This window comes from Echeneis naucrates, chromosome 15, assembly GCF_900963305.1.
Source record: "Echeneis naucrates chromosome 15, fEcheNa1.1, whole genome shotgun sequence".
Lineage (NCBI taxonomy): Eukaryota > Metazoa > Chordata > Actinopteri > Carangiformes > Echeneidae > Echeneis > Echeneis naucrates.
This window is the reverse complement of record NC_042525.1, coordinates 4,247,404-4,273,633: the sequence shown is the minus strand read 5'-3', so window position 1 is coordinate 4,273,633 and position 26,230 is coordinate 4,247,404. Positions and strand designations below refer to the sequence as shown.

At 45.0% G+C, this 26,230-nt stretch overlaps 1 protein-coding gene and 1 non-coding gene across 6 annotated transcripts; both read left to right on the top strand.

Annotated features, from left to right (window-relative positions):
• Positions 1-1,967: 1,967 nt before the first annotated feature.
• Positions 1,968-26,230, top strand: tomm20a (translocase of outer mitochondrial membrane 20). Of its 5 annotated transcripts, XR_003841675.1 has the most exons (7): positions 1,968-2,170; positions 2,444-2,490; positions 2,582-2,663; positions 2,753-2,895; positions 8,696-8,773; positions 16,802-17,058; positions 25,941-26,230. XR_003841675.1 is itself a non-coding variant. In XM_029521031.1 (6 exons), the coding sequence occupies exons 1-6, from the start codon at positions 2,050-2,052 to the stop codon at positions 25,986-25,988; spliced, it is 519 nt and encodes a 172-aa protein (XP_029376891.1). In that variant the 5' UTR covers positions 1,968-2,049; the 3' UTR covers positions 25,989-26,230. The 5 variants fall into 5 exon arrangements, 4 of the variants coding, with proteins under 4 accessions (XP_029376891.1, XP_029376895.1, XP_029376893.1 ...); XM_029521031.1 differs by lacking the exon at positions 16,802-17,058; XM_029521035.1 differs by lacking the exons at positions 8,696-8,773; positions 16,802-17,058; positions 25,941-26,230 and adding an exon at positions 3,174-3,991.
• Positions 2,948-3,082, top strand: LOC115055892 (small nucleolar RNA SNORA14). The gene has a single exon (XR_003841724.1). It is a non-coding gene; the product is annotated as a small nucleolar RNA SNORA14 (small nucleolar RNA).

Below are 26,230 nucleotides of genomic sequence, written 5' to 3'. Positions count from 1 at the left end.
GAAAGGACGGCACTTTTTTTTTTTCCAGGTCCTCTTCTCAAATGAGAGGGTCAGCTGGAATAATGTGTCCCTTACAAAAGACTGAAAAGCACCATGTAAGTGAGCAGGCGGTGAAGGGCTTTGTCTGGCAGATGATGACGGTTTTTATCAGCATATGGTAATATTTAAGAACTGTAAAAGCAAGAACTCCTATACTGGAACACCTGTAATCGACTACTGAATACTCACCCAGCCTGAGTACAACCATTGAGATTGCCAGTATAAAATGTGCAATGATGGAGCTGGTGAATGCAATGGTCACATTTCTTCGGGTCATCGGCCTTTTAAAAAGTCCATCTGCTTTCTTTTATTATGTTTTCATCACCTATATATCCCCCACCTCCACAAGCTCCATCGTCTTTACTGAAGATTTAATGGTGCACATCTGCAACTGGATCAAGTTAACTTGAAGGTTGCCGTAGGAGGTATCTTATCTATCTATCAGCATAAACTCAGATTACATGAACGATTAAATTCCAAGTTTGCAGTGTTTCACACAACATGAAGTTACTTAAGCATATGTTTGCTCCATTTATTAAAGCAACGTGTCTCTTTCTCATCTTCCTCGTGATCAATAATTATATGCCAGCTTCTTCTCATACTCATCCTTACCAAAAAAAAAAAAAGTTTGGTTCTGTTTCCTGTATTATGACCAGATTAAAGGTAAAGATATTGTAAATGTGCATTTATATCATAAAGTGATGTATGCGTATACATTTCTGAGGACATCTCCAGTGTTTCCTTTGTATAGACTCCCTACTGTATGATAACCTGAAGTTGCGTTTTGTTTGGCACTTGTATGTAATTGTATGCTTTTGTTATACATTTGTATATTGAGAAGTGTTTTGAGTCAAGCTATTTAATATCTTGCACTGTTAATAACATGTACTTTTCTGTACAGACAGTTTTATGGTTTTAACTGTAGTGTGAGTGTAAATAATGAGGGTTACAGCATGTTTGTTCTTCCCCTTTGTCCTCATTCTTTTCTCCTGTAGGAACAGATTTGAGTTGGTTTATGTTGTTCTGTTTGGCCTCTTTCATTGGTTTCAACATTCATTTATTTTTCTGTCTTCCTTTTCTCTCTTTTTTTTTTTTTAATTTTATTTCATGTTTGCTTTAGTTTGTATTCTGTTTTGTTTTTCTATAGCTTGTGCTCGTAAGAGGAGAAGGTTGGTTTTTCGGATGTGGCCGAACTATGGCCTTGAAGCTAAAGCTGTATGAACCTGTATATGGAAAATGGTGCGATCATAGATAAAGAGAAAGTAATGGAGCTTATTGGAAAAAAAATGCTCAGTAGTATTTATTAGGCTCATCTGATGATGGTCATTGTGTAATTTATTGTAAAAATGTAAGCAAAGCAGAAGCCTCTGTTTGAAATAAATGCCATAGTTTGTGAAGTACTCAGTGTGTCTGCTGAACTTAAACACTAGTTGCACTTGAATTAACTTCCCAGTTAATTATACTTCTATCTGATTTTAGGGGATTTTTTTTTAACTCGGTTTTACAGCAGGAAAGTCTTTTGATTCCACTTGTTTGAAAAATGTATTTACCAAATCGTTTCCATAGAGCGTTGAGCTAATATTGGATTAGTGGTAGGTGTGTTGGCACATTTATTAATGTTATTAGTAATTTTTTTTTTATTATTTATTTAACTATTTCGGTCGGAAGCTCGTGGACGTCGCCCTTACGTCCTACGTCATCGGATACGTACTTGCTCAGCAGCGTGCTAGCTGCTAGCCGGCTAACTTGCGCTTGCCAAATCATTGAAATTAGACTTTTTAGCCACTTATGCGCTCTCGTGTTGTCTTATTTACCCAAAGCTTTACTTAAAAATCGACGTGTTCTTTTTAGATTTTTCAGACATTTCGTGAATCTGAGGCTTTGTGGACGTCGACGTTGCGTCTTACGTCACGAACTGCGTACTTCCTCTGCAGCCTGCTAGCTGCTAGCCCGCTAGCTCGCCCGCCTTTCGCTTCTCGCCGCCGCTTCAATGAGCAGCTTCCGGACACGATGAGCGGCAGGACGAGCGCGGTCGTCGCCGGCGTCTGCGGAGCCCTTTTCGTGGCATACTGCGTTTACTTCGACAGAAAGCGACGGAGCGACCCCCGCTTCAAGGAAAAGCTGCGGGAACGTAAGAGGAGGGAGCGGGTGAAGGGTTAGCTTAGCAGCGTGTTAGCTTCCTCCGTTCCCCCACACAGCTGGTCAGAAAAGCTACACGGAACACTTTATTCGTCGTTATTCTCATTGCTTGTGTATAATAAAAAGTGTAAAGTAAGTTAGTTTTCTGCAGCTGTGTCGCAGAGAAGTGAAGGTAGACACGAGGCAGGCTTTAGCCATTAGCTTCACTTGTGACATGTGACTTGTTCAGGAGTTGACTGAAAGTGTAAAACACTGTTTTGTACAGGTAGACGGAAGCAAAAGGTGTCCTGTGAGAAGTCCAGGCTGGCAAAGGTGGGTCATTTTGGTCAATCGGTTAATTTAGATTATTGTTGTGTCCTTCTGAGGCCTAAATGTCGATGTCTCATCCTGTTTGACTCTAAAGCTGCCTGATCTGAAGGACGCAGAAGCTGTTCAGAAATTCTTCCTGGAGGAAATCCAGCTGGGAGAGGAGCTCTTGTCACAAGGTTAGAAACTTGTAATTCACCAGCAGTCATTCTCATTATTTCCAGCCGTATTTGTCGTTTTAAGTTTTTCTACACTCTTCCCCTTCCAGGTGAATTTGAGAAAGGTGTGGACCACCTGACCAATGCCATTGCAGTATGCGGTCAGCCCCAGCAGCTGCTCCAGGTCCTCCAGCAGACGCTGCCGCCTCCAGTCTTCCAAATGCTGCTCACCAAGCTGCCCACCATCAGCCAGGTGAGAATAAATCCTTCAACACCCGTCATTTTAATGTGATGGTTTGGTCTCACAGCATCCTTAATAAACCCCCCAGTTGCGATTTGTGGTCTCTGGGACAAGAAAGGGTGCAAGATCAATTTTAGAATCATCCAAAGCTGAGAGCCATGTGTCAGTAGCTCTTGGTTATTTCACCTCTAAGACAGATTTTTGCAAAGAATTAGATGCCGATTTTCCTGTGTGATTTGAAGTGTATATTTGGCACAACCTCTGAAAGATTCTTTTCTCTGTTTTTTCAGCGAATCATCAGCTCTCAGTCTTTAACAGAGGATGACGTCGAATGAATGCACGTTAAGTGTATTACTATTCTGTAAAGAGATTTCGGGCACTAATATTTCTGCACTGTTTATTATGCGTGACCACTGGGGGGGGTGTGTGTGTGTGTGTGAGAGACAGAGAGCGATTTGAGTTGAGAGTCTGGTTTCTGTGGACATCAATCATCCTGTATCACAGCATTCTGAGATAACTTTGTCAATATGTTTCTGGGAAATGTTAAACACATTCCATCTTTCTTACCTTGTTGGCACCATATCTCATGTTTCTAGACTTCTGTTTATTCTATTTATTTCTCTGAGAAGTAATTGTCTCTTTGGAGGAAGTGTTTGTTGATATGTTGTGTACAAAATAAAAAAGCAATATGTAGATGATTAGTTACATATTTCTGTGCAGTTCACGTCGAATATAACAGTATCTACACTAAGCAAAACACTGGTTTGTTGAATATCACCCTTTAAGTTTTCTGACATTGTTATTTTAATGTCAGTTAAATGTTATTTTTATATTTCAGCATTTCATATCTGGACCCGTTCTTATTTTTCAACTCCTAGAATAAAACATGAAAACGCACTTACATGCTCTGAGTCTCCGTTTGTCAGTAGATGGCAGTAGCAATGCACAGGAAAAAAAAAAATGAAGTGTGTACAGTTTTGAAATGTGGAGTGTGGGCAGTTCTTATCTGCCTGAAGAGCCAGAGAGTCATTTTGCTGAATGGAAAGTGTTGTGAGTAATTCAAGGATAAATATAGCTCACAATAAAAAAAAAAAAAAAAAAAAAAAAACACCAAGATGCAAGAGCACAGGAAGTTATTGTAAGCCAGTCTAATGGGACTTTCATACAAGGAACTGTAGCTGTCTCCGAGACATTTGTCGTAGATGGGGGGGGCGCCTTGAATCTTGACCTTCACATTGTAATGAAACCTTGACAGTGGTTAATAAAATACAGACGCTGCCAAAACAAGTTAAATTGCCCTCCTTAAAATGTGGTATTTCTGTTTCCAACTAGAGTGTTGAAACACATGAGCTTGTGTGGGTGCATTGAGCCAGTGTCTTTATTGTGAATAGCTTTATTGTGTTTGTAGGAGAGTGAAAGTGGAGCAGCTCGTAGGGGAAGGGAGTAGGTCTGGTTGAAAGTGTGTCTCTTGGAAGACAAATAGAGCTGTAATTATTTTTATCCCTGTCTGCAGCTGTTTTTCTAACTGCTCTGGCCCAAATAGCCCAGGCTTTGAGGTTGCCAGGAATTGAGAGCAGGGGGAAAATAGTTTTTCTACATTAGGAATGAGAAATGAAAATTGAACGGGGGCCCAGAAATGTCGAGTGAAGACTAAATGGTAGACACTGTTCCATTTTCCATTAACTCATGCCCTCACTCTGCAGCCTTTTCTTCAGCACTCCTGTTATTTTGCCATTTAGTGGAAAAGGAGAAATCTGACAGGATTTCTGCAGAATTGTCTGGCCTGGAGCGTGTGTGTGTGTGTGTGAGTTAGTGCACAGAAGAAGTGACTTGTTGTTGGTCTGCCCTTTGGGGAGGCAGAGGAGAAAAATATGTTTGAGGCCGGAGCGGTCTGCTGCTGGCGCTGGAGGGAGGAACCGGTTCAGACCCCTCCACGCAAACAGCTTCTCCTGTAAATAAACTCCCAGCTGCTGCCTGTGTGCTCAGCCTCCTGTGGAGTGGAGAGAGCTGAGGGGTCACTGAGGGATATCCGATCAGTGCTGCTCAAGTTAACTGAAGCAGCCGTGACTTGATTTCAGCATGACACAGCATATCCCCTTTTTTTTTTTTTTTGTGGTCCAACACAAATCCATCCTCTGTCCTCGCTGCTCAGTAGAACCTTAACGTGGTCCATTAGGTGTTTGTTCTGCTTCTCTTGACGTGGCTTCATTCTTTTAATTGCACTCCTGCTCTATTCGAGTCTGTATGAATGGATTATGAGTCAGCTCCTCATATCTGATGAAGCAGGCAGGGGAAGGAAAACAGAGAAACTCCCTCCTGTGGTGCAGTAGGGGGCACTGTTGCTCCAGGCTGATTTTCTACGCTCCTTCCACACTTAAGGACAACTGAGGGGAGCGAGCTGAGAGTCTAACAGTTCCAGTTGACAGCAATAACAATGGCTGTGCCTGCAGCATAGAGACCATGTGCTCAGGAGGGAGGATTTTTTTTTCTTAAGAGTTTGTAATCCTTTTTTCCAATGCACACACGATGACAGACGCACCCTGATAATTTATTACAGGTGCAAGAAATAGCCTGCTACTGAAGGAAACATTAACATCTCAAAGTGTAGGGGAAGAGGAGCTCTAACTAGCTAATACCAAAGGAGCCCGACCGCAATTGTAATTTGTTTGCGTGTTGCCAATGTGGTATTGGGAATATTATAATCAGTTCAGCCTCACAACTCATTACTGGAAATCCTGCCAACAACTGATCCAGAACAATAATTATCTTTTATTTGATTTTTGCAGTTTGAGGAACGTCAAAGCTTTATTGCCGGAGTGCCACATGTACAGATTGGATGTGTGACTGGTCGACATGTCTGGTTATGTAGTAGCAGCTGTGTTTGAGAGTTTAAAGCAGCCAGAAATAACCCTGTTGTATGCGGTTGCTATGGCAGCTTCACGTAGCTCTGCAAAGCAGCAGACTCTCTGCTGCATTTCAGTCCCTCTGAGTTGTGACTTTGCTGGGTGGCGTTTGCTGCTGGTCACTGAAGACCAGGTGGAGGTGTCCACAGAGGCCTGCAAGAGCCCTCCTTGTTATGGAACTTGTTTTTCCCTCCGACGCCTGATGATACTCAGCTGCACAGTCTGTGCCCTGCTGCTGATGTCATGGCGGTGGTGCCAGAGTCTGCAGCCTACTGTACGTTGTCATGGAGAGAGCAGGCTGGGGAGAAATATGAGACATGTCCAGGCTGTGCCAGCAGCTATAATAAAGACTGCTGCTCTCTTCTGCACTGCCACTTGTGTGCACAGCAGCAACTCAGTATATTAATTACCCAGCGCCTCCTCTGTGTCATTCACCAGTGAGGGAAAGAAGAAGAAAAATTTCCAAAGCACGTCCTAAAAATAAAGCAGCACTGTACGTGCTCAGAGTATTAACTTCCACACAGATGACCCATTTTTCCATCTCAAAGGGTCTGTGGATGGGTGGAAAAAAGAGAGTGGGGGGGGTTGGTGGTGTTGAAGTGAGAGCCAATCACGTGAATCTAAAGCAGGCTACACATCCTGGCGGCTTTCTCTTCCTCTTTGGGGTAATGCCTTACTGTCTTTTGTTTTTCCATCTCTGCTGCTCTCGCCCGTGGTAATTGAACTTGCACCGCAGCGCTTCCTCCTCTCTGCAGGTTTCGTCCCTCCCCCCATGTGTAGCCTAGCCTGTTGCTAAGCTACACAGCTCTCTTGTTTACATTCCCTGTGTGTGTGAGCTACAGGGTGTGGACAGCATCCTCTCCCCCACCCACTTACCCCCTCCAGCACCCAACTACCCTGACTGCCTCACTCTAATGTCATCCTACCCGCGCTCACCCTGCCCCCAGTCTCTATCTCCTCATCACTAGATCACTGATTAGGCTGAAATTCAATAGGCCTACTCTGCCTGGGAGAAGTAAGCACATCACATGACCTGCAAATTCCTGTTTACGTTGGGTGGTTTTCATATTTTGATCTGGTCTGTTGGGGGAGGGGGGGGCGGGGTTGTTGTGGAGTATAATAGCAGCACAGCTGAATGGGGGAAAAAAAATATATCACTCAGCATCAGCTCTCATCCTGTCATCTGTCATCAGCATTATCTGTGCGACGTAGGCAAAGAGTGAAACTAGAAGAGGGAAGTGACACAAACATCAAGTAGGAGGGCAAGGAAGGGGTTAACCAAGCAGACTGTGCACAGTTATTTTTCCCCCTCTCTCTCTCTCTCTCGCTCTGATCTGTCTTCCTGTCTCACAGGCAGTACAGTGCAGTGGCTTTGAAAATCATGAGAGAGTCAGACAGGCTTGTTTTGCATACTGTAGGTCTCCTGCATTGACTTGTAGCAAATCCCTGCCCTCAGGAGGCATGTCAGAGGGGATTAATGGGAGGGCCGGGGCCTCACAGAGTTTCCCATTGACGCAGCCCAGCCCTGCACTGTATTTCCATCCCGCAGAGTGAGAAAAGAATGAGCAGGTGGGGAGGGTGAAACTTGTGTGTGCAATGTGTGTGTCAGTTCAGGGTGGAGGGGGGGAGGTATTATACAGTGGTGTTATGTCCCTCTGCCCTGATTCTTTTGAGCCGAGCTGCAGGGAGGGGAGCAGAGTGTAAATAATGTATTTGGAGCAACGGGGTAGAGGGAGCTCAAGCTTGACCGCGCTAAGAGCAAGGAAGGGAAGGGAAGGGTTGAACGGCCATGCTGCTGCACAGGAAACCGGGGGCTGGAGGGGGGAGAGCAAAGGAGGAACTGTACTAGCTACAACAACGCTGCTGTAGAGCTCTCAGGAATGTGGAGCCTCCGCAAAAATGAAGCAATCCTCCACTTCCGCTCTACTCTCTCAGTTTTACCAAGACAAGCAGTTTGCAAGTAATAATGCAATATTAATAATCACGTGCTAATGTGAGATGCTATTCACAGTAGGCCTGGAGCTGGGAGGGATTTGACTGGTTTCTTTGAGTGAGCAAAGCAAACTGGGAAACTGGAAATCAGTCCTCAGGCTGCAGAGCGGGACACCGTCTAATGGTCTCCTCACAGTAACTGGGCTCAAATGTTCCTTTTCATCCACAACTTACAACTTTGGACTCATAGTCTCATGTCTGTGCTTCGAATGTGAACCTGCATGTGGTGGCTGGATTAGTTAAGCTTAGCATAAAGACTGGAAAAGGGGTAAACAGACAGCCTGCCTCTGCCCAAAGTATCAAAAGAGGAAACAAAAGGGTTTTTTTTGTGGCATCCCCGGCTCCCCAGGCCTGTGTGTTGAATGTTGGAAGAAATGTGATGTGGCTTCCATTGTTAATAAGACTAGAAAGGCCCCTTATAAGTGCAGTTTATTTACTATATGTCGCAGATATAACTGCCAAAATGGAAATATCTCCAGTTTTCGTTTGAGAAATTTCGTCTCCTCATTGCATGTAGCCTCCCATTTGAAATACGGACATGAAAGTGGCATCAATCTCCTCATCAAGTTCTCTGCAAGAAAGCAAATAATCACATTTCTCGAAATGTCGAAATATCCCTCTAAGGCTGTGATGAAACCGTTCGCTTGCACTGCTGTAGCATCAGCCCTTTATTCTCCCCCTTATCTCCCGTGTTGTTCTCCTCTCACTCTCCCCTGATGCTCCAGCTTTTTTGTCTCTCCCACACCTGCTATGTTTTATGGCAACGATAAAGGGGACCTCAACCTTGAAACATGATAAAGCAACCCCCAACTCCCACAACTACAATCATCTAAAAAGGAAAAAAAAGGATCACTTCTGCTCTCCTTTACACACAATGTAACCTTGGTGTAACTTCTGTATTTTATCATCTTTTACAGGGCTCACTCAACTCTGCTGCCGTATCACCCTGTGCAGCTCGGCAGCTACAGCCCACTCGTTCACCCGAGAACTACAAAGTGAGTTTTGACGCCTTGCATCTTGTGTAACCACGGTCTTTGAAGACTTGGGCTTTGAGCTCTGTGTCTCATCAATTCCCTACGCAAAGATAAATTTGAATCTGAGGCGAGCACATAAGGGGGGGGGGTCGCTTATCTGCCCCACTCATTTAATGTTATTCATTCATGCGCACTATTTTTATGACAGGCTGTGCACGAAGAACTATTTTACATTTTATTGTTGTTTATGTAACCAACTTCAGTCTTTGTATGCATAGGTGTGTGTGTGTGTGTGTGTGTGTGTGTGCGCGTGCTAAGAGGCAGTACAGCAACTTTTTAACTTCACATGAGAGGCAGGAAGCACTGTTTGCTTTTGTAGGATGCATAAGGAGTGAGGGGCCCATTGATACGTTAAAGCCGTAGTGTGCAATGTTCTGCATGAAAGCTGCCATAGCGGAGTAAAAAAATAAAATAAAAATAAAAATGGGATCACAGCTCTGGCTAGTTCTGGGTGTTTTTGGGTTGCACTTTGATGTTAAGTCTCGCCTCAACACGAAGGAGAGCAGCATCCAGAAAATAGAACGTAACAGATTCCCCCCTCCTCCGCCCCCCCATTTCCAGCCGCACCATAAAGTGAGTGGTACTTATCACAGCAAATTCCTGACTTATTTGTCATCTGGGGCTGTGGATTTGTCACATCAAATCTGCTTTTCTCAATGAACTGGGGAGGGAGATTACAGACTCATAGTCAGTGAGATAATAACGGCGAGTCGGGTTTTGACTCTCAAATGAAAGTCCTCAAGAGGATGATGAAGAGAATAGAGTCGCATCATAGGCCACATCTGATTCTCACGCTGTGACTGAAGCTCTTCCTCTGTCCATCTGGAAATATGATTTTCCTCTGTCCCCAATCCATCTGAAATACTGGTCGGCCTGGTGATTGGTTGGTGAACTTAAGCTGCAGAAACACGCCCGTCTTTCCAATTCTTCGGCCCGGCCAGAAAATCCTCCTCAAGCCCCGCTTGATCCACTGTTCAGCTCAAACACTGTCAATGAGAGATCAGGGCAGGAAACCAGTTGTTGTTCTCTTCTCTGCATTTGATCACTGTGCATCATAACTCTTTTCCTGCTCATTTCCTCTCTTGCATTTCAATCTTCAGCACTAATTTTGTTATTATTATTTCAGCATGGTGCCATGTGCACTCAGTAACAGATTCCTGATTTGCAACTGAGCTCCATATGACCTATTTTTCAGAGCAGCCTTGATCTCCCTCCATGTTTGTTTGGAGTCTATTTGCAGCTCCTCTGATGATTTGATATCATTGCCTAAAATATGAGCGACTTATTATGTTTGTTTTCAAACCACAGTTCAAGATTAATTTGCATATAAAAGGCTTTTTTGATTTCCTTATCCAGTTTGAGGTGTTTCTCTTCATAAATAATTTCATATTAAGCTCGGCAAGTCAATCAGTCTGATGAGTTCTTTACTGTTTGATGTCACAAGAGTAAAACTGCATCCTTGGATTTGATGGTTGTGCAGATGAGTAATGAATCAATTATTGGATGCAGCGTCTGATCTCTGGGCAGCTGCAGCAGAAACATGGACAGTTTTTTAAATTGAAAGAAGCGTAATCGACAGAGTGTCGCCCAACGCCAACTCGATGTGCTTCTGTAATTATAAATGCATGAAATAATTAACAAACAATGCTGCTGTGAGGCTGTTACATGTCGAGTCATTTGGGGTCAGCAGGAAGGGAGTGGAGGACGATTGCACTTTGTCTGATAAGTTTGGTAACGCAGATTGAGTTAATCTTGTACCGAGAAATGCGCTGCAGGCTTTTAGTGCAGATGACGCTCAGTGCGAGGCCTCTCGCTCATATAGCTTAGTGAAAAGCTCAGTGAGAGCCCAGCACATCATCGCCACAACCCCCTTCCCAGCTCCATTCTTCCGGAGGGACAGCTTGTTGACATCCATTAGGAGGTTTCCCAGCATTGAGCCAGGCCAGGAAAGAGGGCTAATGATGTAATTCCCTGAGAGGATGACATTAAAATGTCAAAGTGCCGAAGCTGACATCATCCATTTAGCACACATTTTCCAATAATATACATTTATTTGTCTTGCCTTTTTTCCTTCCTGGAAACTGGCATTCCCCACCCATCCTGCTGCCTCTAGGCTCTACTTAGGTGTGCAGCCACACGATGGAGGACAGACTGGAGTAAGAGGTGATATCATCAAACTGTGCCTTCCCCTGCAGCTATAAATGCCCTGCTCTAGAAAACAGTGTTTTGAGCAGCCTGTGTGTGTCGAGTTGCATTTACCCTTACCCATTTTATTAACTTTCAGCTTATAGTACCTCTTTTACAATTCCCACCGCATGTGGCACGCACGTGCGATATTTATTCCCTCAAACAGCTGAGATCCCATCTGATTTTAACAATCTAAAGGTGTGCAACAGAAGGATACTTACCTACCTGCACATCGCAAGCCATGTATCTTTCACACTGGTCAGCAAATGTGCTGTTTTGCAGAGAAACTGTAGAATCTGACTTCTATTTCTGGGGGGGGGCTGACAGCTCTCTATTCTTCAGCCCAGTAAGTGGGCAGGCTCAGACTTCGATAATGGATGCTTGAAAGCAGAGTAAGTAGACGTGAACTGGAAGCAGAGAAGGGGGCTGCACCTCACTCAATAATGAATCAATTGATCCCCCTGCAGATGATGGATCGGGTTGCTATGGCAACAGATGCAGTCTTACCTGGAGCACGGCGAAGTGGTTTGTTTCCCAGAACCGAAACGCTCGAGGCTGCGAGCGGGTCTTGACTCTAAATGTATGGCGAAGCAGGATGTGATTAATACAGGAGAAAAAGAAACATATTGAAGGGGGGAATTAATGCAGGCAGATGGATTTCCTCCCAGCAGGAATTACTGTGCACAATCAGCAATCCGTCACATCATGGTGCACAATTCAAAATCTATTTTTCTCTATTTTTTACCACAAACACAGATGTCAAAATGCCGCAGGTGCACAGGATTATATTGGCAATCGCTCCTGGGTTGATTAACCCGGGGGTGTCTCTCCTTTTGATGGATGTCTCAGCACCGAGTCTGAGCTGAATACACATGTGGGTTTTATTGTGCATGTAGTGCTGCATCTTCTACAAAAAAAAAAAAAAAAACAAACCCCAACATGTTTACCGTGCCTGCATTGTGTGCGTTCTGTTGCCATGGTAACATGGCTGATGCTGGGTCCAGCTGGGACTGTGTTGCCAAGTAACAGCTGAGTTACGAGAGTGGAGGAGAGAGGAGCGTGGGCACTGTTGATTGGGAAGGCGGGGGGGGGGGATAGAAGGACTTCTACAAAGACAGCAGCCAGCAACAAAGACTGGAAGCATGAGGGGTGGGGGTGGGGGGGCATCTCTGAGGGTTAAAAAAAAAGACTTGTTTATTCGGGTTTGAGCTCTGGATTGAAAAATAAGATGTTTTCCAGATCCCTTCCTGCCAAAGAATATTAGTACTTGGGTGCAACAAAAAGCATCTCCAGTCTTTGGAAAAAGGCAAACATTATTAATTAAGCCAAGTCAGGAACATAAGTGATGCGCTTCATGCTAAACAGCAGCAGCAGAATCTGATAATTCCTTTCATGAACAGAAAATTGGAGTAATGAGTGAGTGCACTGCGTGTGCAGGAGCCTGACCCTGCTTCTGACATGACTGCGAAGAGGGCACGCTGCCTGTAATGACTCATAAGCAGGCAGGAATATTGAAAAGCAGTCCAGCTCCCGAGTCCTCAGCTGCGAAGGATCGTGTGTCCTTGTAGTCTGGGAGGCTCAGGCGTGGAGCTGCAGCGACCGGCCCTGCATGTTGAGTCAGCACTGGTTTAGCAAACATCGAGACGGGGAAGGTTACAAGCTCACTTTCATGGCGGTGCTGCAGAAATGTGGCCTGTAATCCATTAAAGTATGTGAATGGTTTTTGATGAACAGCAGCTGGTCTTGTTTTTCAGCTGCAGTGAGGATTGACAGGTGACACCCACGAAACCCCATCTGTGTTTTAGATGAATAAAAGGAAGAGAGATGACAGTGTGTTCCTACTATCTCCTCCCCTGACCTGCTCATTCACAGAGATTCTCGTGATTCATTTGGGTCCAACCTTGAGTCTGCTCCTTCCTCGTGCTCAAATGATTATGCTGTTTTATTTTCTCCGTAAGAGCCATCTTGTCTCGGACTCCTGGCTCAAATGATTCTGTCCGAGCTCATTAAAAGCACATTTTCCTGTCTTCCACCGGCTGAGCAGTCTGATTTGTTGTCATGGAAACTGATCATGAAGTGCTGCGGTGCTTCATTTGGGACTAATTGTTATCCCCAAACAAACATGCATGCTCTTTCTGCTCGCACGCTCGCTGCTGAAATCACAGTATCGGTCGCTGTCTTTGTTATAATAGTCTCATGCTCCAGTACATCTGCACAATAAACCTAAACCACAAAGCCCCTGAAATTCTGCACTACGCTGAGTGGGAATAGCTGAAAACTCTACCAAACAAACCAGCTATTGAAATCCCTGGAACTGCTCCCTCGCCGCTTGCTTCAAATATGCCTGATAAAAATTTTCCCCCCGCATCAGTCTGGGAGATGTGAAATTCGACACTGTGCGGTCGGCTGACACATTCAGTCCCCGGCCAAAGGGTGTGTTGCATCACGTCAGAGATTAGAAAACATTGTGTCCTTTCAGATTTTTGCAGTTCAGGAATTGCAGGTAGAAACAGGGCGAACCAGAAAAACAAAAACAATGGAGGCAACGTGGCCGCGTGTTTTATATAACAGAGCTCGCCTGTGGCGATTGTGCAATGCGGTGCAGTTGTCTGGGCTGATGTAAACAGAGCCTTAGTGCCTCTGGAGGCTCAGCCATGTGCCTTGATGCAGCAGTTATGGGCACATGCCCTACTTTCATAAATCAGAGCTGGAAAAAAAAAAAAAAAGGAAACAGCGTGATGGGGAGAGGAGGGAGGGAAGGAGGAGGAGGTGTCGAGTGAGCAGGAGAGGGAGGGAGAAAGAGATTTTTCGAGGGAGGGGAGGGGAAGTTGGGGAGGGGGGGGGGCACTGAACAAGGCTCATATTGATGTACCAAACACAGCTGCAGGCGTCAGCTGACTGGCTGGCCTGGAAGCAGCCCCAAGCTCTGCCTCCTGCCTTTATCAGCTTACACTGTGACCTTTCTCTCTCCACTGGAATAGATACCACCCCCCTCCTGCCCCCCCCCGAACTCCATATCTAGCCCTTTACCACGCACTGTCCAAACAGCCTCGATGAGTCCAGACCCTGTCTGTCCTCTCTGACATCTGACTTCTGTCAGGATTTTTTTTTGTGCTTCCAGAAACACTGGCTCTCTTTTTGGCTCATCAGCACTTTCATTTGTCTCACATGGTTTGTTTCTTTTTTTTTTTTTTTTTTTTGGTCTCAAAGCCTCACCCTGAACTCTTACACAACGTACCATTAGGTCACTGTTACTCCTCACGTCCACACCCGATGGCGGAGGATCAAGAGAGTGATCATGATGATGAAGGGCTTGGTTATTTTGCAAATATGTGTCAGTTCAACTGGGACTGCGAGGCGGTGCTGCATAGTCCTCCTGTGTCGGGTTTCAGCTTCTTCCAGACAAAAAGAGAGTTAGATTTGGGCACAACGCTCGATCCAACAACTGCGGTCTGGACATATTTAGTCAAACCTGAAGTTAGCAACAGTTTGGGGTGAGTTTGAAGCAGCAGCTGTCGTGGAGAGTGTGTCCCTGAGGGGCCATAATCAGCAGAGGTAACTGTCAATCACAGGCCTGAAGGCCTCTTGGGCTTTTTCTCAGAAAGATGCCCCCTCAGTGCACATAACACACATAACAAACCTCCCCTTGATGACGCTGTTCAAGTGTTACTGGATAGTGTTTCTATGAGAGCTGTCCAACCCCCCACCCACCCCCACCCACCCCAACTGTTTGCAGGAAACACTCATCCTTCTCTGGAGATGTCGCTTGCGGCTGCTCATGCACACATAAATCCTCGGCTCCTTTCTGGGAAACGAAGGGCTTGAAAGACACATACACACATTGGGGAGGGAGAATTGGTGGGGTGAGACAGAGAGGTGTGTGTGTGTGTGTGTGTGTGTGGAGGGGCAGGTTGGGGGGCCCATACAAAACAGAGCTTGCCAAGTATATCTCTGCTGGAGAGGTTGGATTGAGTGTCTGCTTTCTGTGGGAGGCAAATAAGGAGCATATTCTCTGTGAGAATCTGAGACACTGCGGTATCTGGGCAGACCTCAGCGATACCCAAAACATCACAGGAATGAGACGTGTGTGTGTGGTGGAGGACAAAGGAGTGGATGGAGGGAGCGAATAAGAGGGATGGTGAGGGAAAGAATAGAGGCGTTTAAAGGCGACCATCGCTGGCTTCAAATGTCAGTCAGCTCCCGGTCAGACAATGGATCACAGCTGTTGCTGAGCTTTGAACTGCAGCTGTCTGTCTTTTGTTGGGCGACATTTCTGTGTACATGTGGTCACGGGTTTGTGTTTGAACATTGCGTTGCCATAAAATGTTACAGGAAGATTGGTGTGTACTGTATTCAAATGTAAGAGGGTGGATCGAGGTCACGGGGCGTTGCAGAGAGACACATGAGTAGGTGTCTGACGTTCCTTATTTAGAAAGCCTCAAGAAAGAAAGGAGGCGGGGTGGCAGCGCTCAGTGTGGAGTGGGCTGTAATGGTTTGGGGTTTAGGGGCAAAGAGGCAGCGGGAGATGAAGGACAAAGCCGCAAAGGACATCTCACCCAATAAATAAATAAATAAATAAATAAAATCAGAGGATATCTGCATGTGACAAATCTGGAAATGAAATTCGATTGCGTCTCGTGGCGGGTTTGTGACTGAGGTGTCCGCCTTGCCCGTCACGGCTGAAAAGTCCTTGAAGTGCCTCATTATCAGTGTCATCTGTGGATCGTTGGAGAACATCTCATCCTCATCTCAGCTGCTTTTTGATCATCCTCCATACAACGCACCATTAATTTATTTATTTTTTTCTAAAGCACAGCTCAATTACTCAAGGGTGGACTCATTATCATATCAGAAAGCACAGGCGTGACTCTGCAAATAAAGGAACACATTAGGCCGACACCACAATGTGTTTCAATTATTCATATAATGTAAAAGTGAGAAGATAGTGACTGAATTACACCTTGATTTGCGCCCCCAGAGAAGAAAATTACCATTTATTTGGAGCGCTCCCTCGAGCAGACGGTGCTTGTGTTTTCCAAGTTTCAGTCGAGCCGGTGGAATAAGTGCTCTCACCAGCTTTGTCCGTTTAAGTAGCCCCGACAACACGCCTCAGCATCAATACGCCTTAAATGTCACTTCTCACACCGCACCATTTTGTCACAGTAGTTAAGAATGCCACCCCGGGTGCCGAGTCAGCGCCTGCTCAACTACACAAGGCAAAGCTCCTCAATTATTCATAAGAGGGGCAAACACACAAACACATGCAAAGTGAGACTAGTTTTGTGTGTGTGTGTGTGTAAAGACAGATGATATCACTATTTTTTTTTTTTTTTTTTTGGTGGTTGATGAAATGGCACACAGTTCAACAATGAAAATCCTACTCAGAGCCAAGATGTCATCAGCAGCTATCACCATAAATCCCCCCCCCCCTCCCTCAGATGAGTCAGCAGAACCTTACAGGAATTTGGATGTAGGAAAGTGGCCAGGATTTGAGCTCTTCTGCTTTTAAGTGGTGTGTGTCTGTGTGTGTGTGTGTGTGTGTTTCGGGGTTGGAAGATGAGCAGTTGTGAACTTCAGCTGGACTAGTGAGGGAGTTTCCCTGAATAATATATCAGCCCTCAGATTCAACCTCTGCCTTACTATTTCTTTTTTTTTTTTTTTTTGCACGCATGAGTAAATTCCTATGCGTGCTTGTCTGCCTGCTGCAGTGTGTGGCTCTGCATCACTGCTCTACATAAAGAATGTGTGAATGCGTGTGTGTGTGTGCGTGCGTCAGCCGCTGACTTTGTGTTCATTCCACAGTAAATTGATCTGGCTGCTCAGTAGACTGGATGGAAAAGGGCCCGGGGCGAGAAGTGTACACTGCATCAGCAGATGGGAGAGCCCACTGTGTTGCCATCACACGGCATTCCTTCTCACTGGGCATGCTCAGTGGGCGACGCCCCACACACCGCCAACCCCTTCCCTCCCTCCCAGGGCCTGTTTGAACCAGTCTGTCGGAGGTGGCTTTGCTTTCCCTTGTTTCTCATCTGACCTTCAAAGTCCACGGCATGAGAACAGTAGGTTGGTCTTTCTTTCTGTCTGTTTTTTTTTTTTTTTTTCCCCCCCATCAGGGCTGATATGTCACACATTATTTCCACTCTGTGCTTTTGCCCCGTCATGACCTTCTGAGAAACATGCAACAAGCCACAGAGCTCGTAGGGGCCTCACAGTGGTTCACTTTTCGACCAGATAAACACAATCTATCCTCATCAGAAGACTGTTTATCCCCCCTCACAAAAAGTAAGCACACAGAAAACAAAAACATATGGTAAATTCCAGGAAGTGGAATCATTTGAGGGCTTCGCTTACATAAGCTGTGCAACCGGATAAAAATAAAAATAGGAATCGCGTGAAATGAAGTCTAGCATATTAAACGGGAACGTATAATTAGTGGTGCAGACGTCCTGTGGGACATTTTCAGCTGAAAAGTGTAAATAAATGCAGGAGTTTTGTTCCTAAACTAGAATCTCATTGTCACGCTAAAACTGAACACAAAGATAAGAAATTATTTTGTGAAATCTGCTTTTCACGAATTATAAGCCAACATGTAAAATCTGATATTCCTTCAGGCCTCGAGAGGATATTATTATGAGTGTAGTTGATGAGTGGCATAATTTAGTGACCCTGAACACATCACAGTTTACACATCATCACTATCATTGCACAGTGCTTGCTGACAATGCAGAGAACTGACTTACAAGCTTCCATGAGTCACAGGGCACATAACAAACAAACCTATTTTTTCCTTCTTCTCCCCCTCAAACCTAAATCCCTCGGGCTTTTACACACTCCGTCTTTGTCTTGCCACCACGTTCTGCTTGTCTCCGCTCCTTCCGTCTTTGCTTCGCTCTCCCCTCTCTTAGCTTTCACAGGCAGCTTCCTGTTTGTGTCAGGCAAATATCAAGCCAATCAGCTGTGATCCTCCTCATAGCTATTTACTACCCTGTGGTCTGCCTTTAAAAAAAGACTGAAAACGAGCTAAACTTGGTTCCAGGCTGCTGAGTAAGCAGACACGCAAAGCTCTAATCAGAGTCTGCAGCTGACCCATATACATCTCCGGCCTTCCGCCTGTGAATGTGTGTTGTATCTGCTGGTGTGTTTTTGTTTTTGTGAGCCGCGCTGCTGCTCAGTGAAGTATTCGAGTCTGTACTTATCAGGTTTCTCATAACGCAGCAGGATCTGCACACTGACACTTTTTCGCGAGGGCTGGAATGTGCTGGTTTGCAAGTTTTGGAAGATAACAAAGCAGCGTGAGGCGGCGGTGTGTAAACTTTGGATGAGGTCACGCTCCGCCAACACAGCACGCTGTGACATGAGAGGGGGATTTTGTTTCTGGATTCTCCCTTGGTGGTGTCATACCTTTGCTCCGTTGCCCTATTTGCTCCATGCACATTTCAGATTACAATTGCAGGTTCTCAAAACTGCAAGCTTCAGCTCACATCTGTTATTACACGGTTGGAGTGCGGTGTGGACTTCATTGGAAAACAACAGGAATAGACTCTGTGGAACGTGCGGAGGCCTGCTCATCGGTCCAGCCAGTGCCAGCTTTCTTGCAGTTCACAGAGTACCATAAATCTGTTAGACAGGGAGAAAATATAATCAGGGCTTTGCTGGGGCATTCGAGTTCACTGCAGGCATTACATGAGTACTAATGCCTGATTCAACACTGGGCAAACATGCCTCACATTCAGTGTTTATACCCCTCAATGAAAGCTGCTAGTCAGACAGTCTGATAGCTTGGCCTGGAAATTAGTTTCAGGAAGTCATGAGATTTCCAGGTGGCTTGGCTTTCCTAGAATTGTTAAGCAGGGATTGTTTTTTTTTTTTTTTTTTTTTAAGCGCTGCCAACACATTAAAGCGAAGACACCCTCCTGTAAAGAATTACGCAAACGTTTCCTGTTCCTGACAGACGTGGCAACATTTAAATCCTAGAAACCAAACGCCAAAGACTTTTAAAAATGCAGAGCCCCTAAGCACATGAATACTCTGACTCCTCTCATATTCTGTTAACTACAAAAAAGAAAAGAAAGAAAGCAAAAAGAAATACAACTTGAGGAAAACTTGATACCTTTTCAGAGGAAAGGCTCCTCTGTACCATCATTTGGCAGCACAGAAATGCATGAATAATGAATCTGTGCTGAACTCCTGCTGAACCCTCTGCAGCAGCACCGAGCTCAGAGATCAGCACCACATGACATCCAACACACACTCGCACTCACACATGCACCCAGTGACCTCTGCAAATCTCCAAGCAGGCAAAGGCAACCTGCTGTGGAGCATTGTGTCTGCTGTGTGAATCATTACATTGTACTGCACCTGGCTGCAGTTAAAAAGAGAGAGAAAGCTTCTCCTTTAATAAAACTGACGACTGTTTGGGTGTGGGGGGGGGGTCAGAGGATGCAGACAGCAGAAGTGGAAAGATAAATACAAACTGCCGACCAACCGGTGCTGTAGTGGTTAAAGCTCCCACCCTGTTGGCAGCTGAAGTCTGTGTGTGTGTGTGTGTGTGTGTGTGTGTGTCAGCGGTTCAATGTTTAACCCTTGTGTCAACAACTTGCATGTGTCACAACAGCATTCCTGCGAAGGACATGTCTTGTGACAGAGCAGTTTCATAATGGGCGCTCTGCTCCTACATTGTTTGGTGGCAGGAGCTTTGTGTCGGTGTGGGGTGACATGTAGCCTGACGGGTTTCACGTCCCTGCATGTTGTGCGTTTGTGTGTTAATGGGCAGAGAGGTGAACATGTGAATAGCTGGGTTAACTACTTTAAACAGAAAACACAGAACCCTGTTTGCCCAGAATAAGCCTCTCCTTCCTGCCTCATGTAAATGGTTAACTTGGCAAGGGTCAAGTGAGCGTTTGAGTTTTCTTTTGTAGTTACATGAGGTGTGAACTTTGCCGGTCTTGTCGTCAGGCAACGTTTTTTTTTTTTTTTTCCTGTCATGTGAAGACAGAAACAGAGCGCAGAGCACGTCACATGCATCAGGAAGTCGGACAGAAATGAGTCTGAGGCTAAGATGAGTAGATAATGTACATGTGAATGTGGAACTAGGGGAAGGTGGTGTGTTCAGGACAACCCTGGGTGTAACCTGATTTGTCTGTCAGTGGGAAGCCGTTTCCGCATCAAGGATGTCTGGCCCCTCCCCGTCATTGTGTGGCAATACGGCGAGGGTGAACTTTATCCCTCTTAGTTGAGGCAGAGCATTCAAATGAGCACAGAGCAAGGTCAAGTTACACATCTGTGTGCCTGCTGAACAATGTGGCCCCCAGCACCGATCAGGGGGAGGAAGGGGGGGAGATGTAATCACAACCTTTCATATTGTAAAACAGCTCGGGAGAAAAGCCTCTGCCCAAACCTGTCTGTTGACTGTGCAAAAGGCGGTGTTGCATTGCCATCACAAACTGAAATCACACAGATAACACTGGCCACACCCAGCTCAACATGCCCTTTGGTCGGACAGCTTTTCTGCAAACACATGGCGTAAGACGGCCTCTCTATCAGCAACGCGCTTGTAGCCGTTACATATTTGCACAATACAAACACGTGGTTTCATATCACCTCGTCCTTATCGAGATCCTTCAAGGGCAGTGAACTTTCCCACCAAGCTCCCTCTGCGCCGTCCTTTTTACTTCCCTCTGGGACTCGGCTGTTGCGTCAAGGCTCTCCAATTCATCTTGTGTACTTCCCACACTCTTACTGCACCACTTCAGCAGAGCTTGTTGTTGTTGGGACTATGACTAAACTGTCCGTAATGTGCCTGTTGGGCATAATGAGTGTACGTATGACAACATCCATCATTTTCTTTGTTGCAAAACTAGTGTGAGGTAATCTGATTTGAAGTTCCCAAATAAATACTGCGGTCACTTTCATTTTTATAAATCATTTTGGGGATAAAAACAAAGGAATAGGTTTTATATCTTGAATATTAACTCTCCTTTATATCATCACAGGTCTTAATTTTGTGTTCAGGTGGTAATTTTTTACTCCTGTAAAATCATTTGAATTCATTTTAAAGCAGCTCTATTTATTTGCGGTGTCTCTGCTGATTCGAGTGACAAGCTGGAATTACTGTAAAGCCAGTGTGCATTTTAGAAAGGCAGCAAACTTACTTATTTCCTACATCCGACATCTTTAATTCATGCTTTCTTTCATGCCTCTACTTAACGCTACAGCCCCGTGATTCTCAGTAATGACTATATTCAGCAGCAGGGTTGTAATGGATCAGATGGACAATCCTGTCGTAACTTCTGTTTGAATTTGAGTGGCTCATTTAAAAAAAAAATTACATAGTAATCGGAATTTCTTAACACACTTACAGCCCCCAGTTGTTTCCATTATTACTCAAAGTGAACTCAAGCAGTTTCTTGACTCAGTCGTGAATTACTAATACTAAATCGGCAATATCAGTGCCGTCACAGCCTATTTTACTTTCAACTTGCGTCCCCATGTCCGACACTTTTTGAGAAAGCAGCGGTGTCCTTGGAGTCACATACTCAGAGTTGTACTTGCGATTCCAGCTTCGATTTCTGTCTTCACATGGAGCAAGATTTGGACAGATTTTATAAGAAGGTGAGGGAGGTGAGGCGTCGTGTAAGGGGACTTGCAGGAAAGGAGGGGGGGGGCGCAGTCTTCATTGCCTGCCTTTCCCGTCTTGCACTACGGCAGGAGGCTAACTATGACAGCCGATGGTCCCCAGCTGCTCGAGGATGATGGCGGTGGGGCGGGGAGGGGAGGGGACTGGCCAGCAAAACCACAGGCGGATAATGAATGCCACACCATCGTGACAACTTGCACTTTTATGGAAAGGGGAGGAAGGACATCTCTGCCACAGACGCTCGCGGCGCACGATGAAACATCCCCCATAAACCAGAAAATCAAAGGGAGGGCAGCAAGGCATCTGTGGAATCTGTGATGGGAAACCTCGGCTGATTTATGACCACCACCAAAAAAGGCCTGTTTCCAAGTAAATATTTTCGAGGCTTAATTGCGGGAAAGCTTCAGAAATATCACTTTCCAAATGAAACCACAACATTATAGCTGCTTTAATCTGCGCTCCTCCATACTTTCCTGATTCGAATTAGCCATAAACTGTCTATGATCATGACTTTCTAATTAGGTCACCGTTGGCTATTTTTGATTTTTCCTTCCTCTCAGTCACGTTATTTGGTATTCCATACCTCGCTCAGCGTTACTCTTTACATCCTCCTGCTTTCAAGGCAAACATTACTGGAGAGGGAGCAGCTTTGATCTTCTTCCAGCAGCAGCCCAAAAATATCCTCAAAGTAAGGGAGTGATAAATATACATGTTCACTCATACTTGTATTATTTAACAGGGATTTTATGCAACTGTTTGGCCCAAATAAATGAATACACACAAAAAAAGGGGTGGATATGAAGCACGTGGGGGCTGACAGAGAAGGACAGCAGGGATGTGAAAAATGAAAAATGCCCACGTTTGAACACGGCATCCTCTGCACCAGCAAAGTGAGCCTGAGTGCTGCGTTAACTGCTGCGTTGGGAATGTCAGAGTCCATTTTCTAGCGGGGCAGCTCAAAAAATAAACTGGAGCTCCGGCAATAAATAAGCCTACTTTGGGAGGGTTTTATTTTGGCTCAGAGGAAGAGGTTACATAACACATGAAATACTCCTCATTCTTTTTTGGTTAAGCTCGAAAAAGGAAAGAAATACAACCTTTGTTGAGTGAGAAATGGTGAGGGGGAAAAAATGCTGTGCGCGCAAACATAAATGTAATCACATTCTCACAGTTCTTACCGTATGTACATATTTATACTGCGGAGCTACAACAAAGTTCCTTGTGATGTTCTTGGTCTCCGTGCAGGTTTCATGAGGATCAGTTGAGGTGTGAAGAAAGAGAGCTGCACAGAAACTAGAGCAGTGGTGTGAGGCAACGCAGCAGAATGACATTTAGAAAATTTGAAACGGGTTGCTCACAAAGCTGGAATCAGCATGCTAAACATAACTATGAGTCAGACGTGAAATGGCCTTTTACGGGCAATAAATAGGACACCACTTATATACGCAGCGTAGGAACATCAAATGCATCAAATTACATGGGCTATTATTGCTGAAGAGAAAAAACTGGGTGAGGTAAAGGTTGTTTACATCACTGTGTGGCCACATATATAAATATATACAGTACTTATGTGTATTTGTGTTAAGCTCATATAAGAGAGAGAGGTGGTGGTGGGGGGGGGGGAACTGCACAGGAAATTATGTCACCAACTCACATTTGCATGCAAACCTATGTAAGTGAAGCATAAGTTCAGGTCTTTCTGTTCCTGGTTGTCAAATATAAATCAGCACCAAAACTACCTTCTGTTTAAAAATGGATGTGAAAACAATCAAATATATTTACATTTTTCTGTGGGGATTTTTACTTTTTTTTTTTCTCTCTCAGCCTTCTGCTATTTACTTAAGTCGTCTGCACGACTCCCCCCCCCCCCCCCCCCCCCACCCGCCTCACCCCGCTCCACTCCCCCCTGACAAGCCGGGCAGATTAAGGGGATATGTTACCATTTTGTTTTTTTTCTAAATGGATACACATGTGGCACATCTGGGTCCAGGCCTGACTCATTACTCACTTTTTTATGTTCCATTCTCTGCAGCCATGGCAACTGCTGCATGTTTGGCAGAAAGCTTTTTGAAGGCAGTGGAAAAAGAGAGAGACGGAGAGAGGGGGAGAGAGAGCCAAGGGAGGAAACATAAAGGGAGAGCAGGAGAAAGAGTGAGTGAGAGAGGGAGGGAGGGAGAGCTCTCAGTAGTTGGCCTACATCCAGTGTAATCATGCCATGGAGCCGAAATGAGGCCTTTGGCAGCACACCAGGTTTCTGAGAACAAAGATGTGAGCTTCTAATGTTGGCGGTGGGGCCTGCTTGGCATCCTTTGCCATTTCCCAGCAGCCCTTGCTTGGCTGACCGCCAACAACACCAACCCCCCCCCCCCCCCTGCACCACCCTACCCACCCCCCACCCACCCCTCCTGCTGGGACTGCAAAGAGGATCAGAATAAAGAGCAAGACTTGTTTTTCACTCGCCTCTTGCTCTGGCCCAATGACATCACCTCTGCAGCCTCCAGCCCCCAGATTCCAGCCGCCCAGCACATTTTTCCCTTTTTCGCCGTCGACCCTCCATTTTATTTGAATTCCACCATTTTATACCTACATCAAAGCCGACTGCACATGCAGCCGTGGAAATGATCCATTCAGAAAATCAATCAATCACAGTGAAGCTGACATTTCATAGAAAAAAAAAAACAAAACACAAAACAAAAAGGGAAAGCTAAAAATGAAATCATGATAGAAGCTTTGGTAACACCTTATTTTTTTCCAAGTTCCCCCAAATTTTATCTATTCTCTAACCCAGGCAGTGCAAATCTGTGGCTATAAATAGCAGCACAAACAGGATATATATGGTAGTTGGGGGTACGGTGATAATCTCCATGGTTACTTCTCCCTGTTACGTACACAGCGGCTCTCTAAAGCTGCACATTAGTCCCCATATTCACTCCCTGCCACTGTGTTCAGCTATTAATCTCAAAAGTAGGTCACTCCAGCAGATGCCTAACTTCACTTACACGTCCTCACACTGTCCCGTTATAACCTCATTTTGTGTCGGCGCAACATGTTACAGTTCAGCTCCTCAGCAGTTGTTCTGAAGAGGTTATATAACATAAATATTGTCGGGGAGAAAAGGGAGAAAAAGACTGAGAAAACACCCGGTGATGTGTGCCGCCTAGGCAGATAAAAACTTCAGAGGGAATTTGTAATGGTTCACTCCCATGAATAAAAGATGACCAATATAAAATTTAACAGCCACAGAAAAGCGATAGAACAAAAATAACGTCATCTCATCAGGTCTGTGATGCTGTCACATGCTGGGTATTCCCCTGGCCGTCACCTAGCTCTCAATCTTTATTTAGCTGCTGCACATCTCAATTTACATACCACTTAAAAAAAATGAAGAAGAAGAAGAAGAAGAAGAAGAAGAAGAAGAAAATCACTCCATCTGGTTCAGTGGCTAGACTAGAAATGAGATGGCCGTCAGCCGGGTCACACTGTGGTGATTGCACTGTATACATGTTTCATATTGCCAATCAGAGCCATCTGTGCATGTCTGGCTTCTTGTCAGACCTTTGTCGGCCTCTCAGCCTTCGCTTTGAAACCACTGCAGCACTTTGTCTCTCTCAAAAAAAAAAAAAAAAAAGGAACCAAAAAAGAAAAATCGATGGATCTTCTATTATAGAATCAGGTCATTAAGGATTTAACTGAATCTCTGCATGTCTCTGTCTTGCGTAACACTGTGTAGCTATTTGCTTGTACAAACATCAGCTGAGTGGAAACTAAGGGATCAAAGCATTAGGCAACTGTTTCCCACCAATCTTAAGGAAAGCATTTGTTTATTTTTGCCCCCTATAACAGTCACTTCCTAACTGTGCCATAAAGCCTCACAGCACTTCCTAGTGTTGTTCACCTACAGAGGGCTGAGCTGAGAAAAAGCGGTGATGGGAAACGGCGTGTGAATACAGTAGTTTACAATCAGAGAAACACCGGGGGCGCTAAAACCTTGTGACGTCTGTTAAAAAAAAAAAATAAATAAATAAATGTATTGTGCTCGATCTTGTGGTGGCTGCTTCACAGCCACGATCATATGACAACTGCACAACAATCGCAAGCCCTGTGTGGCAACAGATGAGCAGCGCTTCAGTGTTGTCGATCGAGGAGCATTTAGAATAAAAAGCCTCACGCCACGCAGGCAGGGAGCCAAGTGGCCCAATGTCCCCTGGATGGGTGAGGCGGATGAGGGTACGTGACTAAACATCTTGCTTCCTCTTTCCAACGTCACATGGACTTGCACAAACATATCCTGCTTTGTGTCTGCAGGTTTCAGACGCATTGCCTCACCCACAGCCCGAGGCTGAGCTGCAATGAGTTGGAATGAGACCAGATGAGAGGGAGGAATCTGAAACTACTGGGACACTCCTCCAGTTCAAACCTACACTTTAACTTCAGGGGATTTTGGCTGGGGTTTTGGTATATGAGCTGTTTTCCATCATGTAAAACACACAACATGATGGTGCAGCCATTAATCTTCTCTTACTAACACTTCTTTCATTTTAGTGCTGCATGACTGTTAACTCACTAAAAAAAAAAAAAAAAAAAAAAAAAAAAGA

Bases quoted from the DNA above. Each gene is read 5' to 3' on its own strand.
- tomm20a (XM_029521031.1), top strand. From the start codon at position 2,050: ATGAGCGGCAGGACGAGCGCGGTCGTCGCCGGCGTCTGCGGAGCCCTT. The intron at 2,664-2,752 runs GTTAGAAACTTG...TTCCCCTTCCAG, and splicing joins AGAGGAGCTCTTGTCACAAG to GTGAATTTGAGAAAGGTGTG. The intron at 2,896-8,695 runs GTGAGAATAAAT...CATCTTTTACAG, and splicing joins AGCTGCCCACCATCAGCCAG to GGCTCACTCAACTCTGCTGC.